The following is a 15,153-nucleotide window of genomic DNA, read 5'->3' as shown; positions in this document are numbered from 1 at the left end:
CGGAATCTGACAGCCCTGTTTCCTGTTACACTCGAGTCGATGATAAAAGCAGTCCAGTCATGACCTCTCACTCTCACTCACATGATGGAGCTTCGCACTCGCACGCAGCAGAGGACCATGGCCACACTCACGAAGTTTTGGATGGTCCAGGATCCTTTCTTGGCCGTGAAATGCCCATCATAGAGGGTAGAGACTGGAAAGACCGAGCTTTCACAGTCGGCATTGGTGGGTATGTCCAGACAAGAACGCAGGAGCAGACGACCAAGGCACATTGTGAGCGGTTGAGGCTGATATATATGGTGCATGAAGACCCGTAGGTTCCGGGAAAACTGCCCTGATGCTTGCACTATGCCATGCCCTTCGCGACAAGTACAACATCGCCGCCGTAACCAACGATATCTTTACCCGCGAAGACTGCGAGTTTCTCACCCGGCATAAAGCTCTACCAGCTGAGCGGATACGAGCCATCGAGACCGGGGGATGTCCGCATGCAGCTGTACGAGAAGACATATCAGCGAATCTTGCTGCCCTCCAAGAGCTCCAAAGAGAATTTGGTACCGAGATACTGCTGATAGAAAGTGGTGGAGATAACTTAGCTGCGAACTACTCACGAGAGCTGGCTGACTACATCATATATGTCATCGATGTCAGCGGAGGAGACAAGATCCCAAGAAAAGGAGGGCCTGGCATAACGCAGAGCGATCTTCTGATTGTCAACAAGACAGATCTGGCGGAGCTGATTGGTGCCGACCTGAATGTCATGGACAGAGATGCAAGAAAGATGCGGTAAGTCATGCAAGACAGCGTCTTTGAGCAGGATTAACGTCTGTGGCCAGTGAGGGAGGGCCGACCATCTTCGCGCAAGTCAAGAATGGCAAAGGCACGGACCATATTGTGGATCTAATCCTCAGTGCGTGGAGGAGTAGCGGAGCGGCGGCCGGAAGCGCATCGAGTGGCAGCAAGTAGCCAATGAGGAAGCCCCTGTATCTGGATGTTGTGTCTAGTCAAGTGCGCAATTGGAGGCGCAGTCCTGTCAATTGGCGGTGCTCTGTGAAGATGTAAGGTCACCAGCCATGGTCCATTGAGTGTGACTGGTCTGTAGCTGACGTTCATGCGTTGTCTCACAGCTGCGTGGGCGGCAAGCAAGATTTATACTTCGGAGCTCAAGTATGGGACTCGTTGCGAGTAACGGTAGACGGGAGGCTTCAGGTTGACGGGAGTGTCGAGTGTCGGCCATGCCCCTGGCAGCGCAAGGTTGCTTGAGTCAATATTGAAGGGGAGTCCCGGCAATTTGATTGAGGATCGTCAGTTGACAAAGCCACTGAGCAGCCTCGGCATTCGCAAGCTCTCCGCGCGTTCCGCGTGCACCGTGCATCAAGGCATGTGCTGCTGCCTCGTGCCACGATGAGTTGTTTCGAATGACTTCAGCTTGCAACCAAGCTTTCTTTGCCCGTTTCCAAGTATTGTTATATAATGCCAATGCCTCCACAGCCCTCTTCCTCTCGGTAGCAAGACCTCTCGCAGCCTTTGTCTGGTCGTAATAATGGCTCTGCTATCCCCACAACTGCGCAAGCAGTACAACGTCAGAACTCCCAGAGGCCGCCAACTGCTCCTCACGCAAAGCCTCGATGTCTTTCGAAACGTCCTCCTCGCTCTGTTCATAATTCGATTGGCTCGATCGACGTGGTGGAGACTGCGTGGTTATGGCATCTTCGCCTCCATTAAACAGCTATATGGCCATATCTACCGCAGACTCTATGCACTCTTTCTGCGCCTGCCTTTTGTACAGGCCAAGGTCCAGGCCGACGTGAAGAAAGCAATCACAGATATCGAGAAAAAGCTGGTGCCTTCCGGTCCAGGTGTCATCAATTACAAAGCACTGCCAGCTCAAGGATGGACGCCCGAGCAAGTACGCGCAGAGCTGGAGAAGCTGGGCGAGATGGAGCATACAAGATGGGAAGATGGAAGGGTCAGCGGTGCGGTGTATCATGGCGGTGATGAGCTTGCAGGGTTGCAGAGCGATGCCTTCAAGCGCTTCGGCGTGAGCAATCCAATCCACCCAGACGTCTTTCCAGGTGTGCGAAAGATGGAGGCAGAAGTTGTCGCTATGACTTTGGCCCTCTTCAATGCGCCTGATGCAGGAGCGGGCGTGACCACCAGTGGAGGGACAGAGAGTATATTGATGGCGTGTCTAGCAGCACGACAAAAGGCATTTTTTGAGCGAGGCGTGACTGAGCCTGAGATGATCCTTCCGAACACTGCACACACTGCCTTCCGAAAAGCTGGCGATTACTTCAAGATCAAGATGCACTTGGTGCCTTGCCCTGAGCCCAGCTATCGTGTTCACATACCTTCTGTGCGCCGGCTGATCAATCCAAATACCATACTGCTGGTGGGATCGGCTCCAAACTTCCCTCACGGCATTGTTGACGACATTCCTGCTCTATCTCGACTGGCTCTGAAGCACAAGCTTCCACTACACGTAGATTGCTGTCTAGGATCTTTCGTGATAGCTTTCCTCGCAAAGGCTGGCTTCCCGTCTCCAGACTTCGACTTTCGCGTGCCAGGAGTTACATCGATCAGCGTCGACACCCACAAGTACGGCTTTGCTCCTAAAGGCAACAGCGTGGTACTCTATCGGACTGCAAAGCTTCGAAAGTACCAGTACTACATATGTCCAGACTGGTCAGGCGGCGTCTACGCGTCACCTAACATTGCTGGTTCAAGACCAGGCGCATTGATTGCCGGTTGCTGGGCATCGCTCATGCGCATGGGTGAGGATGGCTATCTTGACACCTGTCTGAAAATCGTTAGTGCTGCGAAGCAGATTGAATACGCCATTAGAACTTCGGACAGACTTCGCCAGAGCATTCAAGTCATCGGCAAGCCGATGGTCTCAGTCGTGGCATTCAAGGCTGCGCCAAATCACAAATCGCCAAGTTTGCTGGTCGACATCTATGACATTGCTGATGCCATGTCTGCAAAAGGTTGGCATCTAAATGCTTTGCAAGATCCACCTGCGATTCACGTTGCTGTCACTGTCCCAATCGTGAACGCAGTCGATCAGCTTGTCAAAGACCTGGAGGACGTAGTGGAAGCTTGCAAAGGACACGCAAGCACCAAAAAGGGCGATGCAGCGGCGCTGTATGGTGTCGCCGGCAGTATACCGGATAAGAGCATAGTAAGAGACCTCGCGAGTGGGTTTCTAGATACTTTGTACAAGGCTTGAATACCTGAGACAAAGCTTCATCAGGGAGCGGACGGCCTTCTGCGTACTGATCCGGCAAGCGCTGGCCATACCTCCATCTTGCACCAGCTGGGAACAGCGCAGACTTAAGAAGAGGACGGCCTTAGGGTTACCTGAACCAGGCTGTTGGGGTCACCTCAGTCAGGCTAAGGCGGCTAAGCCTCTATATCGCTTCTCAAGCTTTTGAGGCGTCCATCATCTCCACAGCTTCTGCAATCCTTCGGGCTTCTGAATTCTCCACTTGTGGTTCCACCACGCACCCAACTTTTAATGTGGTAGACTCGTAGGAGAATGCAGAGTGCTCAAAGTTGCTTGACCTGACAGGTCACTTGTGAGCAAACTCGTACTGAATCACGCGGCGACGGCATTTATGTGGAGAAGCATGCTACATAGTTGGGGCCGTACAGCTGAAACTTGACAGCGTCGAGAGAAGCACGACTGGGACATGGCGCGCCGAAGGATCACGTCTGTCCTGTATCCATTTCTGGAACACCTTTGCGAAAGTGTCGATTTGTTAGTGCGGACACACCAGCGATTCATGGCCGCATGGCGTACGGCCTCAAAGTACGTGCGGCGATATTGGGACGCCTCGAGCACGCCTCACGCGGTCCCTCAATGTGATTCCTATCCCAACGTGCCTCAGCTGAATGATCGCCAGCACTGATAGTTTTAAGGCATACCAATTCTAGACTCATTAAGTACTCGGGGCCTTATTTGACCCAGCCTCCAGCTGCATGTTCTTTCCGCCAGAAGATTTATATGCTTGGCTTCCTACAACTATTCGCCTTGGTCTCGCTACTGACTTGATTGCAACGACAGCGAGGTCACTAAATTTGTCTGCCGTTTGAGGATAGATTCGAAATGGCGAAAGCCAACAACAGTCATCTCCCGTTCTTCAGGAGTCCTTTGATGGCACATGAAGGGTCCGGGGCCTCTTCCAACACAGAAGACAACAAGACCGCCATCGTGCAGCCCTACCTGGAAGAACAGTCCGATGATGCAGCTTTTCACGATCATCCGCAATTCCGTCGACACGCCGAAGCTACCAATGCCGAGCTGTTCTACGACCTGTTCTTCGTGGCCAACTTAACCGTCTTCACTAACGTCCATGAGGTATCAGCGCCATGATGGCGAGCTTGAACAAAAGCTGACAACATGCAGGTCAACGACAGCGACACACTGAAGCAATACATCGGCTTCTTTTGCGTCCTGTGGTTTACATGGTGAGCAACGCGTCGATCATAACGCAACATAAGACGATGACTAACGATATCATTTACTTTTCAGGTACCAGGTCGGTCTCTACGATGTTCGATTCTCAACAGACTCCGTCTTCGAACGGACCGCCAAGTATTGCCAATTCCTTGTGATGATGGGCTTCGCAATCATCGGACCCAAGTTCAATGTTGGGAAACACATGCAGTCATCTGGCGAGGATGATGCCGATGAGGAAGGACCTGCTTTGCCATACTTCAAGGCTCTGACGCTGGTACTCATGGCGTCGCGCTTGGTTCTCGTATTCCAATACGTTGTGTCGTTGTGGTTTACGCGACATTACAAGCAGACGATTCTGCCCATGTGTCTCATGGCAGGAACATACTTCATCGCCGCTATCATTTATCTCGGCATCTTCTGGAGCTTCCACTCTGTCGAGCAAGGATCGGATCATACTTACATTGCATGGTATGTGGTCGCCATTCTGGAGACCATTGTTGCTACATCGGTCTCCTCCATCTGGCGCAACATCAGCTTCAAGGGAACACATCTAATTCAGAGAATGAGTCTACTCACTCTCATAATCCTTGGCGAGGGTGTGATGGGTCTTGCTGAGAAGGTAACGAACTTCCTTACTCCCAAATCATAGCTCGTTCTAACCTCTCCTTCCAGTGCCAACGCATCGTCCACTCAGAAGGAGCTTTAAGCTTCACCGCCTCGACAGTCGGCAACATAATCTGCGCAGTAGCAATCTACTACTTCCTCTACATGCTCTACTTCGACTGGATCGAAGAAGACCACTTCGGCACAATCCGGCAACAAATCTGGTCCTTCCTGCACTTCCCCCTCCACCTCGCCCTCGTCCTCGCAGTCGAAGGCGTAGCCCAATGCGTAACCTGGCGCGCAGCAATCGTGCGCGGCAACGAATTCACCAACCAAATCAACACCTGGGCTCAGATCGCCAACGAAACAAATCCAAACTGGACCGAAATCGCAACTCAACTCAACGACACGGTTCAAGATCTCGTCTACAAATCTCTCCTCACGACCAGCAGTCTCAGCGAAACCAGCGAGATTTTGACTTACACTTACCCCAACGCCATCAACGCCACCCAAGTCGTCGCAAACGGCACCGCGGATCCCGAAGCTGCCTGGGGTGCGGTCGAATGGTCATACTACACCCTGTACACCACAATCCTGAACATAGCAGGTTTCGCCGGCTCAGAGAACAGCACGGAGCTCAACGTGCTCTCGAACACGATCGTGGATTTCTCAGACGAAAAGGCTTCGGATGAGTCGTCTGATGCTCTGGTTCGAGCCGCGGGAGTTTTCGATTTGACGTTTGTGTACTTTTTCACGACGGTGGGGTTGGTTGTGATTTTATGCTGTTTGCTTGCGGCGTTGAGTAAGAGGGAGAAGACGTGGATGCATTGGATTCGGTTGGTTGTGAGTGGGTTGCTTGGGCTCGCGTTGTGTTTGCTTTCGATTATGGATTTGACGGATGCGGGAGGGAATTTTGCTTTCTCGCCTTGGGTTTTGCCTTTGGTTGCGATTTGTCTGTTCGCTGGTGAGTTGATTTCTATGGTCTGCTGATTCATTCGGTGGCTATGCTGACTTGTGTGATACAACAGTGGTCGTTTTGAACAGCGTTAAGCCGGCGGTACCTGTGCTGTCAAGAGTTGCTAGTAGGAAGAGTGTTTCCATGTGATGGAGGTGCGTTTCACGACTTGGTATCTAAAAGCTGGATGCGCCTGCGCAGCTAGAATCCGCCAATCCGCCATAGACATTTGATGCGTCTCCAATCCAAGCTCTTGCTCTATCCAACCGTTTTCTCCGACTTGTCTTCACACTTCATCCAACTCGAGCTTGCTCTTCCCAGTTCCCCCTCAAAAGCGCCTCGCTATAGCAGTAGCATTTCCGAACAATGCACAAAGCAGTGATTCGCGGTAATCCGTCGTGATAGAGCACATTATGCAGACTGGCATCCGAGAATTTTGAATTCTGCCGATCAAATTTCGGGGTCTGGATTGGATCGAATGTCAATCCTCGGCCAGTTCTGATTGTATCGGCGGTGTGTACGAAGGGCGTACCTTCATTTTCACCTTCGAAGGGGACGGCGTTGCTTCCACAATCAGGACATTTGGAACAAACCATGCAGTCTTCCGCCTTGAAGCTCTCAGAGTCTGACCTTCCGCTGATAGTGACACGATGAACTTTGCCACCGGCTTTGTAGACTGGTGAGTCGTATGGGACAGGTTGCTGATCGGTTTCATTCGGGGTCCAGAACGCTGAGTCAGAAGCCCAGACTATTTGCGACTTGTGGATCATCTGGAGCGGCGTTTCTGTGTACCAGGCGTAAGTGTTTGAATTGCGCGGCGCAGTTCTTGGTGATGGCTTGGAGTTGATCTGAGGCAGGGGCTGTGAATTGAGAGGTGCGGTCGTTGAGGGCGATTCGGAGTCGATTTCCGTCGTGGATGCTGCATCTTGCATGATCCTATCGACATCTTGCTGAGCCGTGTTGTCGTCGTCGTTATCATCTTCTTCCTCTTCATGACGGCGATTCGCAGCCATGCGCGCATCGAATTCCGCACGCCGAGCAGGCGTGAGACGGGCATACTCCTTGCCGGGATGGCACTTCTCGATGTTCGAGTTCTCGTAGCATTCGACGCAGTAGTCGCTCTGAGCGCAATATACGCACTGATAGCTGTCGACGTCCCCTTTCGTGATATTGAGATCGCATCCATCGCAGAGCGTGTCGCCTGAAAACAGTCAGCCCAGGCCAAGTGGCACACGTCTCTGATACTTCCCTGCGTTCGCGTCTTCAGGATCAACAGGTGTCCTCTCTTCCTTCTCCTCCCCGAGCGCCTCATTTGCACGTTGAACTCGATCGCGCAGTTCATTCCATTGCTCCTCGGCGCCTTCTAGAGGTCCTTGCAGAACAGATCTCCAAGCGGCCTCGCGACCCTTGCGATGTCTATTCGACCAACAAGACTTCAGACTGTCCGCATCCCGTCCATCTTTCAGTCCGACGGCATCATGTTCCTCCGCGAAAACGATATTGAAGATGACGGCGCGGCGCTCAGAATCCGATGAGCTTGGAAATTGCTCGAACAGCAGTCGGACGACTATTCGTTCGTCTGCGCTGTAGTTTGGTGTGGCGCCCATTACGTTGGCGTTCTAGGATTGAGCATTGTATGGTGATGCGACCTGTCCAGCGAGTTGCAGCTCGACGTTGAAGTTCGGCCAATTTCCGGGTTTGCTTCACTTCGCGAAGCTCAAAAGAGAATTGTTTGTTGATTAAGATGGCGCACATTCGCGGTGATGGCCGAGCTTTTGCCGGTGTCTAGCGTCTTCACATGCCTCCTTGATCTTCCACGTTCTATCAGAAAGTCTTTCCTACAGTGCGTCCCCTGTTTCGTTTCATGGGCATGCGACTACCGGAGCGTGCCACACAGAGGAGTGATGGCCCTTTGACAGATTTGCCTTTCGGCATCTTGTTGGCGACAATGGAGAGTAGTGTACAGCCTTCCTCCAAGATCTATACACAACAGCTTCCACGAGTTCCTGCTCGCTCGTCTCTGACTCTGCCATCTTGGCCCAGAGAGCTCAGTCGTGAACGCCCTTCGCTCGTAAAACTGATAGAGCGGAATGATAAATGCTATTTTTCGCCAATTCATATCAACCACAATCCCGAGTCTTGACCTGCACTCATAAAACTTCACCAATAATTTTGCTCGCCTCTTTGTAAGTCGCCAGGAGCTTCTCGCACTTCTCACGTTCCTCTCTTACGCCATCGTCCTCATACAGAAGTTCCTCGAACAGAGTTTCGCGGTAAAGCTCAGACACCAGACGATTCTGCACTACGTCTTTGGTATGGTTCACGAGCAGATGCATCACCGCCTTCGGCACCTGGTCGGCAATCGTTTCCCGGACAATGTTGAAGTAGTTGTTGATCAGTCTTCGAATGAGCTCGGTCTCGAGGGATTCACGCTCAGTTAGGGCAGGTCCGGTAGGATCGTCCTGAGCGGATGTTAGCATGTGCGTATGATGGACAGATATCAGCAAAAACTTACCAACGCGTTCTCCTCCTGCGCGAAGTCGTCACTGATCACAGGCTCAGGCTGCGGCAGAGGTCGCGTGTCACCTCTCCTGAAGCTTGCGGTGATGTTCGGCTCGATATTCTGGCTGACATGTCTGCTGGGCCCTGACGCTCCTGAGAAGCCTGAACTCTGGCCTGGCAGTGGTCCGGTTGTTGGGCCGTTCTCCTTTCCAAAGAAGTAGTTGAGAAACGAATCTCTGCCGCCGCTCGGAGCACCATTTGGCACACTCGTAGAGTGCGTAAGTCTGTGTCCATCTCGACCAACGGCGGGGCTCATGCTTCTACTCTCCTTTGCCTTGGCCGCCGAACGCAATGGCAAGACGCGACTGTGCTCCTCTTCATCGTCTTCAGGAGTCTCGGTGCCGTTTACACCGTTCAGCTCCTTCCGTCTTCGCTCGTCTCGTTTCCTCTTCTCCTCAGCGGCTGCTGCCTTCTTCTCTTTTTCATGCTTGTCTTGCATGACACCACTCATGGCAGCTGCAGCGCCAAGGAAGTTTGGATGATTTGTATTAATGTATGCGCGCTGTATTGAAATCAAACTTTCCACATATGTAGAGGTCGGCCCGAGACGTTCGCGCAACAAATCTGATATCACCTCGATCAATTTGCCTTGGAGTCGTGGATATCTTGCAAGCTCGTTCGAGTAGCATGTGTGGCAGATTTTGATAAGCTCCTCATACACGAGCTCGACACATCGTTGACTGGGAATCTCAAGGAGCTTGATTTGTGGCTTCACCAATAGATCGAATGCCAATTCGGGCACGAATAGCGAAGGTCGCGGTCCAGTGGAGTTTCGTATGGCGGTGCGAATGTCGAGCGCGGTGAGGTTTTGAGTGGGATCAATCAAGTCCAAGCTGTTGCCGAAAACAGAGTTGAAGATATAGTATATCCGCGCACCACCACATAGCTCCTTGGTGCTGATCTCAGAAGACGTACCATCGATGGAGGAGATGAATGATGTTGCGAATCGGGTCATGAGCTGAAGTATTAATGATCCTCTGTGCTCCTTTCCGGTGAAGGTATCTGTGCCATATGATGCCAGCTCCTGCTGAGTCTGGCCCATCAAAGTGTTGAGTCGCGCCTTGATGTCGGGCAACCTTTCTCGGATGTGTCCCATCAGGGTTTGGCTGAGAGTCTTTGCCAAGAACTGAGTTCCACATCGCGAGGCGATGTTTCGATAGGCTGGGTGCATGCGGAAGAAGTCGCGCTCTGCCTGGAGAGCATCTTCCATTGACTTGTTGCCCTGAATGTCCTGCTGCGATCTGTTGACCACACCAATGAATCCGAGCTTGAGTGGGTAGACTCGTCCTGACAAGATATCCAACGCGTTTGTGCCATGGTCCATCAAGTCGAGCTTAGTCAGAACACCGACGGTACGCTTGCCAGTTGGGTCGACTTGTCGCGCGAGCTTGAGAGCCTCAGAGTTGACAAGATCCACGTTTGCAGGCGACACGGCCAAGATGATACTGTTTGGTTTGGCGATATACTCAGAAATCAGATTGCGCGTTTGCTTCTCGATGTCTGAGGGTTGGTCGCCAATGGGAACCTTGGTTAAGCCCGGCAAATCCACGAGTGTGAGACTGAGCACACTTGGCGAATAGACTTTGAGGTTGATAGGTTGTCTGTTGATGCCCTTATTACTGCCTGCGATTCTCGCTGTCTCATTTTCGATCTCCCTCTTCACCTCTTGGAAGTCGTAGAACTTGCGGCCGGGCATATGGCTGAACTCTCCCCACTCATTTTGTTTTTGTCCTGCGGCCGCGGCCGGTGTATGAGGCACGTGTATTTCGTGATCGCTAGGCTTGTCGGCCTCGGATGGGATATTGATGAGCTGGAGAATGAGAGGTCTGCGCGTGACGATGCCGCTACCGCGAGGCAAGAAATCTCTGGCAACAATGTTTTCGAGCACAGACGACTTGCCAGAGGACTGCGATCCGACTACAACCTGTGAGAGCGTCAGTCATGATCTGCGCACATACCAGCTGCTTCGATCGCGCCATCTACTCTCGGTAGGATGCATGAGGTGTACGGACGTACGATTTGTGGCAGATCGAGAGAATCGTTGCCGATGGTGTTGAAGACCAGATCCTGCAGCCGGTTGACCACGCTCAGCAGCTCCTCGCCGAGCGCAGCCATACTGACGGCTTTGTCGCGACTTGGATTGCGAGGATATGTACAGAGTGGTCGCTTGATGCGGGAGTGTCGTGTTGTGATTGCTGCTCTCGCGCTCGTCCTCCACCCAGCTTCCAGCTATCCTCCTCTCCTCCTGTCCGATCAATGTGCGTGTGTTTTCGTGGATGCAGATCTTCGGGATGATTCGTCTCGTAGCGTCGATGCTATAGCGGCGCGCCCAGCAGAGATGGAGGGGATGTTCTTGATGCAGAGGCAACGGGGGGGAGGGGGGCTTGCGGCTCGCCTGCGTCTCTCTCAACTCATCAGAGCCAGCAAGGCCAGGGACAGGTTCTTGCACTTCGCCAAGCAAAACACCGTTCCTTTTTCGGCTAGGCTGCACAAGCTGCACTGGTGATTCTACCGCTACGTCACTCGCGACGCCAGCTCCATTCACATGTCACTCTGACTCTCAGCATCTTTATTCCATCCTCACAGCTGTCATCATTCGCTTACATTAGGCCATGCTACGATGCTCTCCACGAGCAATGGGCACTTCCTGATGGAATGGAATCATAGCCAGATCCACCAGGCTCTCTGAACCTACCAGCGGATCATGTTCTACTGATACCACATTGCTTGGACGATGCTAATTTGAAGGGGCTGATCACCCTTAAGCGAAGGCTGAACTCACTTGGATTTAAACATAGGAATCGTTGCAAGCTAAGAAGCCTCTTTGTCACAATGAAGGTACGAAGAAGGGTCATACGGGTATTGCGCCTCGCAACCTCACCAACCTCGTCTTGATCGGTGGTCAGGTGCTACAAAGGATGCAGCAAGAGAGAGAGGATCTGTAGATTTTTCGGCGACTGCTATATTCCTGTTCTGATGCGAGGAGAGCCCGTCGAGAAGTGGCACGAGAGCAGATCTGAGAGTGTTCGACGTAAGAAGTCAGAAATTGACCCAAGTAGCTCCGTCGCTTTACGTCCATGTGAGGAGTAGAGTAATAGATCCTGGTTCTATTTTGGCGCCATAAGTCAGTTGTTATTGGTCATCGGGGTGCGATTGCTGCCTTCTCTTCCAAGGCATTTTCCGCCCTTCGAATCAGCTCTTCGTAAACAGTCCACGTCAATGCACTACTGACGGCTTTGCGGCCTATACGCAGACTGAGGCCACAGAACATACTTTTGACACCTTCCTGCTGCAGCATCATCCTCGCTGCTGTCAGCATGTTCCTATATTTCCCAGGGGCAATCTGGAGTCTTGTCTTGATGGCGTCGAAAGGATTCGTCAAAGTCGTGGCAGTCATGGCGGCTAATACGCCTGACACGAAATTGATACTGGCTGAGCTCGACATCGATCGGACTGCAGGTTCACCATTAGGGCCTGCAACAATCTGCGACATCTTGCCAAGCTGCGCCTTCGATTGTTCATAGATCAAGACGTACAGTCCGGCGTAGGGAGCATCCCGAACTGCTGTAGCACCAAAGCCAGCAAAGAAACCTCTTGCTCCTTCCGTCCGCACAATATCTCTCGCGGCTCCTGCCAGACTGGTGTAGGAGTAGTGCGTGCTCTCATATCTGACCTTGAGGACTGTAATAGGGTTCATGATGAAGCCTGCAGCCACTCTGGCAGCGGCGCCGGTAGCCAAGTTCGCCACATTTCCAAGTTTCGGAAGTACAGAGGATCCTTTGGAAGTCGTCGCTTCACCAGCTAACGGCATTGCCGGTAGTTTGGAGACATATTGCCTCATCTGATTCAGCATCCCAAAGTAGAGAGCTGAGCCAAAGCCAGTTCTAATGACCGAGGGCGATGTGCCGCGCCATAGTTGACGAATCGGACTCGGTCCATCGAGGACTTCACGAAGAGCTTGTCGAAGCGAGGAAGCGTGCGACTGCTGTACACGAGTCTTGAGCAAGTCTGCTGGTTGTAGTAATGCCGCACTTGCGCAACCAGAGCCTAGCCCAGCAATGAAATGGAAGCCTGCGTGTTGTGTTGTTAGCTAAGCCGAAATTCTGAAGAGAAGGTCTACGATGGAATACCTAAACTCGTCTTCTTCTGAGCAGCGCCATCAGACATTGCGGATCATCCGCTGGAATGTTTTCGCTATCTCTCCAAGTCCATTATGATACTTTTGATGGCTTTTGATGTTTGCTGCTTGGTAAGACGGATGGAGAGAAACGGCTTGTAGGTTTCGTAGACGTCAGATGTGTGAGAGCCGGTATCAGAAGTACGCTGAGAAGCGGAGCCAGTGCCGAAGCAACAGGAACTGTGCGCGAGCCTAGAATAGAATACTTTCAAGCTCCATTCTAACTCTAACCTGTAGCGACTCGTTGCCCGGTGCTCACCTCTTAAGCCACCTCGAGACTAAACCGAGCCCCAGCTACCCGCCCGAGCCCTAGCATATCCCGAGATTACGAGATCGGCTATTCTATATATAATCGCGTATAGAAGCGGATAATCGCGTCGATATAGGCCCCGCTAGCCGGGCAACTACTATATACTATATAGTGTAATACTACTACTAGCTATAAAGCTAAAGTTTGTTAGCAAATTAGTAGTATAGCAAAATTGAAGGTGTTATTAGTTGTTAGCTATCTACTTAGGTCTAAGCGGATTGCGACCTGCCGCCTTATAACTACGCGAAGCTATATATACTAGCTTATACTAGTCTCTTAGCTACTAACTAGTATACTACTATTGCTAAGTAAACTAATAGTGCTAAGTAAACTAATAGTACTATTGTTATAGTACGTTATAGTATAGAGGGCTTATTATCTACCGTACTAGCTATATAAGCGATAGCTGCTAGCGGTAGTACTAAGCAGCCTATTATCGTTATTGCTTATAGAATACCGCCTATTAGCGGTTATATTCTACCTGTTGTCTTGCCTACTGTTCTTCTAACTATAGACGGTTGTTCTTATATACTCGAAGGTCCTTAATCTCTCGGCGAAGTAGATTTAGCTTAGAAGGTAGCTCCGGAGCGGCTAGAAGTAATAATAAAGGCTTAACTCGTAAATTATAACACTCGAAGCCGCTTAGATAGTAAGCAGAGCTATACGGTCGATTAGCCTTCTAGCAAGGGCACTATTAAGTGCGGTATTAGCTCTTTATGCACTTATAGTGCTTAACGGTAGTTCTTAACTAAGTAAGCGATACGCTAGGCTCGAGTGTAAAGTCCGCTATTCTTACTATTAAAGTCTTCCGCTTCTTAGCCGCTATAGTCTTATTTAAATTATCTAGTTCTCGAGCCGTTGCTACTCGCTTTGTAGTATATAATGTAGCTCCGCTAGTAAGAGGTTTGCGGTTGCTAAAGATTACTTCCGGTTCTCGTAGATTAAACGTTCTACGGAAATCAATTAACTAGTGCTTATAGAAGTGGCTCGGCAATAGTATAGCGCGGCTTCTACCTGTTTCGAGAAGCTTTATAATGTCGTATTTATAAGGATAACTATAGGTCTTACTAAGGTAGTCGTTATAGCGGCATTGTAAGCAGGTATACGAGTACGCCGAGTGCTTAATCTCGTTGCTATTCTCGTTAGTTATAGTCCGTAGGAGGTCGTTAGCGCGTTAGTATAGAACCTTTACCTCGAGAAGATAGTAATCGCTTACAACTCGAGAAACGCTTGCCTAAAATAGTCTAGTAAGTGCCTTGTTACACCTCTTTAGGTTCTTAGCAAGGCGAATACGGCGACGGTTATGCCCTTCTTTCTACTAGTTAAGAAGGCTCTTAAATAAGGTAAAGATATCGTAGCGGCTGCTATAGTTAAGCTAGACTTTAATACGTCTATACGTAGCTTCAACTCGCGAGGTTGTCTTATAACTAAAGTGTAGAACTTCGTTAGTCTAGCAGTCTACGATATAGACCTTGTATCGCTACTAGTTATTATTGAGATAGGCCTTAAATATAGGATATACGTTGTCTAATTTCCGTGCGTTCTTATTAAACTCGGCTTTAGTCTAGCTATAGATTATATAAGTAAACAACCGTAGAAACTTGCTAGTTTAAGGACTGTTAATCTAGCTACCTAGACCCCGCAGTAGTTCGGTTTCCGAACTACTAAACGTATATAGTTTGGTTTCTTAGCGGCGAACTAGCTCCCTAGTTCCGGTTTGGTTTTTTCGAACTATATAGATTCCTAGTTTGAACTAGAGACTGTATTGGTTTTACTATAAGGACACTCTTATTCGACTACCGGCTACGATTGCCGGCTATAATAGTAACTCTGTTATATTTACTACGCTCTTTTGCCGTTGCTAGGGCGTAGTTGCCGTTACTAGGGCGTAGTTTTGCTACAAGGACACTCTTATTCGACTGCCGGCTACGATTGCCGGCTATAATAGTTACTAGGTTGTATTTACTACGCTTTATTACCGTTGCTAGGGCGTGGTTGCCGTTACTAGGGCGTAGTTGCCGTTACTAGGGCGTAGTTGCTATTGCCGGGGTGTAGTTACCGTAGTTGCGAAAGCTTACCTATAT

At 50.6% G+C, this 15,153-nt stretch overlaps 7 protein-coding genes across 7 annotated transcripts; 3 read left to right on the top strand and 4 right to left on the bottom strand.

Annotated features, from left to right (window-relative positions):
* Positions 1–59: 59 nt before the first annotated feature.
* MYCFIDRAFT_54715 (uncharacterized protein) lies at positions 60–966 on the top strand (the record flags this gene model as incomplete). Its single annotated transcript, XM_007921906.1, has 3 exons — positions 60–229; positions 310–786; positions 837–966. The coding sequence occupies 3 exons, from the start codon at positions 60–62 to the stop codon at positions 964–966; spliced, it is 777 nt and encodes a 258-aa protein (XP_007920097.1).
* A 553-nt stretch (positions 967–1,519) lies between these two features.
* On the top strand, positions 1,520–3,947 carry MYCFIDRAFT_209530 (uncharacterized protein). Its single transcript, XM_007922749.1, has one exon. It carries the CDS (start codon positions 1,544–1,546, stop codon positions 3,227–3,229), a length of 1,686 nt encoding a protein of 561 aa, XP_007920940.1. The 5' UTR covers positions 1,520–1,543; the 3' UTR covers positions 3,230–3,947.
* Positions 3,948–4,108: 161 nt separating this feature from the next.
* Positions 4,109–6,890, top strand: MYCFIDRAFT_85718 (uncharacterized protein; the record flags this gene model as incomplete). The annotated part of the gene is made up of 4 exons (XM_007922423.1): positions 4,109–4,360; positions 4,542–5,081; positions 5,135–6,029; positions 6,094–6,890. 4 exons carry the CDS (start codon positions 4,109–4,111, stop codon positions 6,168–6,170), a joined length of 1,764 nt encoding a protein of 587 aa, XP_007920614.1. The 3' UTR covers positions 6,171–6,890.
* On the bottom strand, positions 5,740–6,890 carry MYCFIDRAFT_209529 (uncharacterized protein). The gene is made up of 2 exons (XM_007922748.1): positions 6,091–6,890; positions 5,740–6,026 (listed from the first exon to the last, which is right to left on the bottom strand). Exon 1 carries the CDS (start codon positions 6,788–6,790, stop codon positions 6,314–6,316), a length of 477 nt encoding a protein of 158 aa, XP_007920939.1. The 5' UTR covers positions 6,791–6,890; the 3' UTR covers positions 5,740–6,026; positions 6,091–6,313.
* Positions 6,891–8,170: 1,280 nt separating this feature from the next.
* MYCFIDRAFT_28623 (uncharacterized protein) lies at positions 8,171–10,697 on the bottom strand (the record flags this gene model as incomplete). The annotated part of the gene is made up of 3 exons (XM_007921687.1): positions 8,171–8,482; positions 8,536–10,506; positions 10,599–10,697. 3 exons carry the CDS (start codon positions 10,695–10,697, stop codon positions 8,171–8,173), a joined length of 2,382 nt encoding a protein of 793 aa, XP_007919878.1.
* A 1,024-nt stretch (positions 10,698–11,721) lies between these two features.
* On the bottom strand, positions 11,722–12,749 carry MYCFIDRAFT_169352 (uncharacterized protein; the record flags this gene model as incomplete). Its single annotated transcript, XM_007922747.1, has 2 exons — positions 11,722–12,653; positions 12,719–12,749. 2 exons carry the CDS (start codon positions 12,747–12,749, stop codon positions 11,722–11,724), a joined length of 963 nt encoding a protein of 320 aa, XP_007920938.1.
* A 27-nt stretch (positions 12,750–12,776) lies between these two features.
* Positions 12,777–13,075, bottom strand: MYCFIDRAFT_169351 (uncharacterized protein; the record flags this gene model as incomplete). Its single annotated transcript, XM_007922746.1, has 2 exons — positions 12,777–12,999; positions 13,044–13,075. 2 exons carry the CDS (start codon positions 13,073–13,075, stop codon positions 12,777–12,779), a joined length of 255 nt encoding a protein of 84 aa, XP_007920937.1.
* Positions 13,076–15,153: the final 2,078 nt, after the last annotated feature.

This window comes from Pseudocercospora fijiensis, assembly GCF_000340215.1.
Source record: "Pseudocercospora fijiensis CIRAD86 unplaced genomic scaffold MYCFIscaffold_1, whole genome shotgun sequence".
Lineage (NCBI taxonomy): Eukaryota > Fungi > Ascomycota > Dothideomycetes > Mycosphaerellales > Mycosphaerellaceae > Pseudocercospora > Pseudocercospora fijiensis.
Note: the sequence above shows the minus strand (reverse complement) of the source record. Positions and strands in the feature narration are given on the sequence as shown.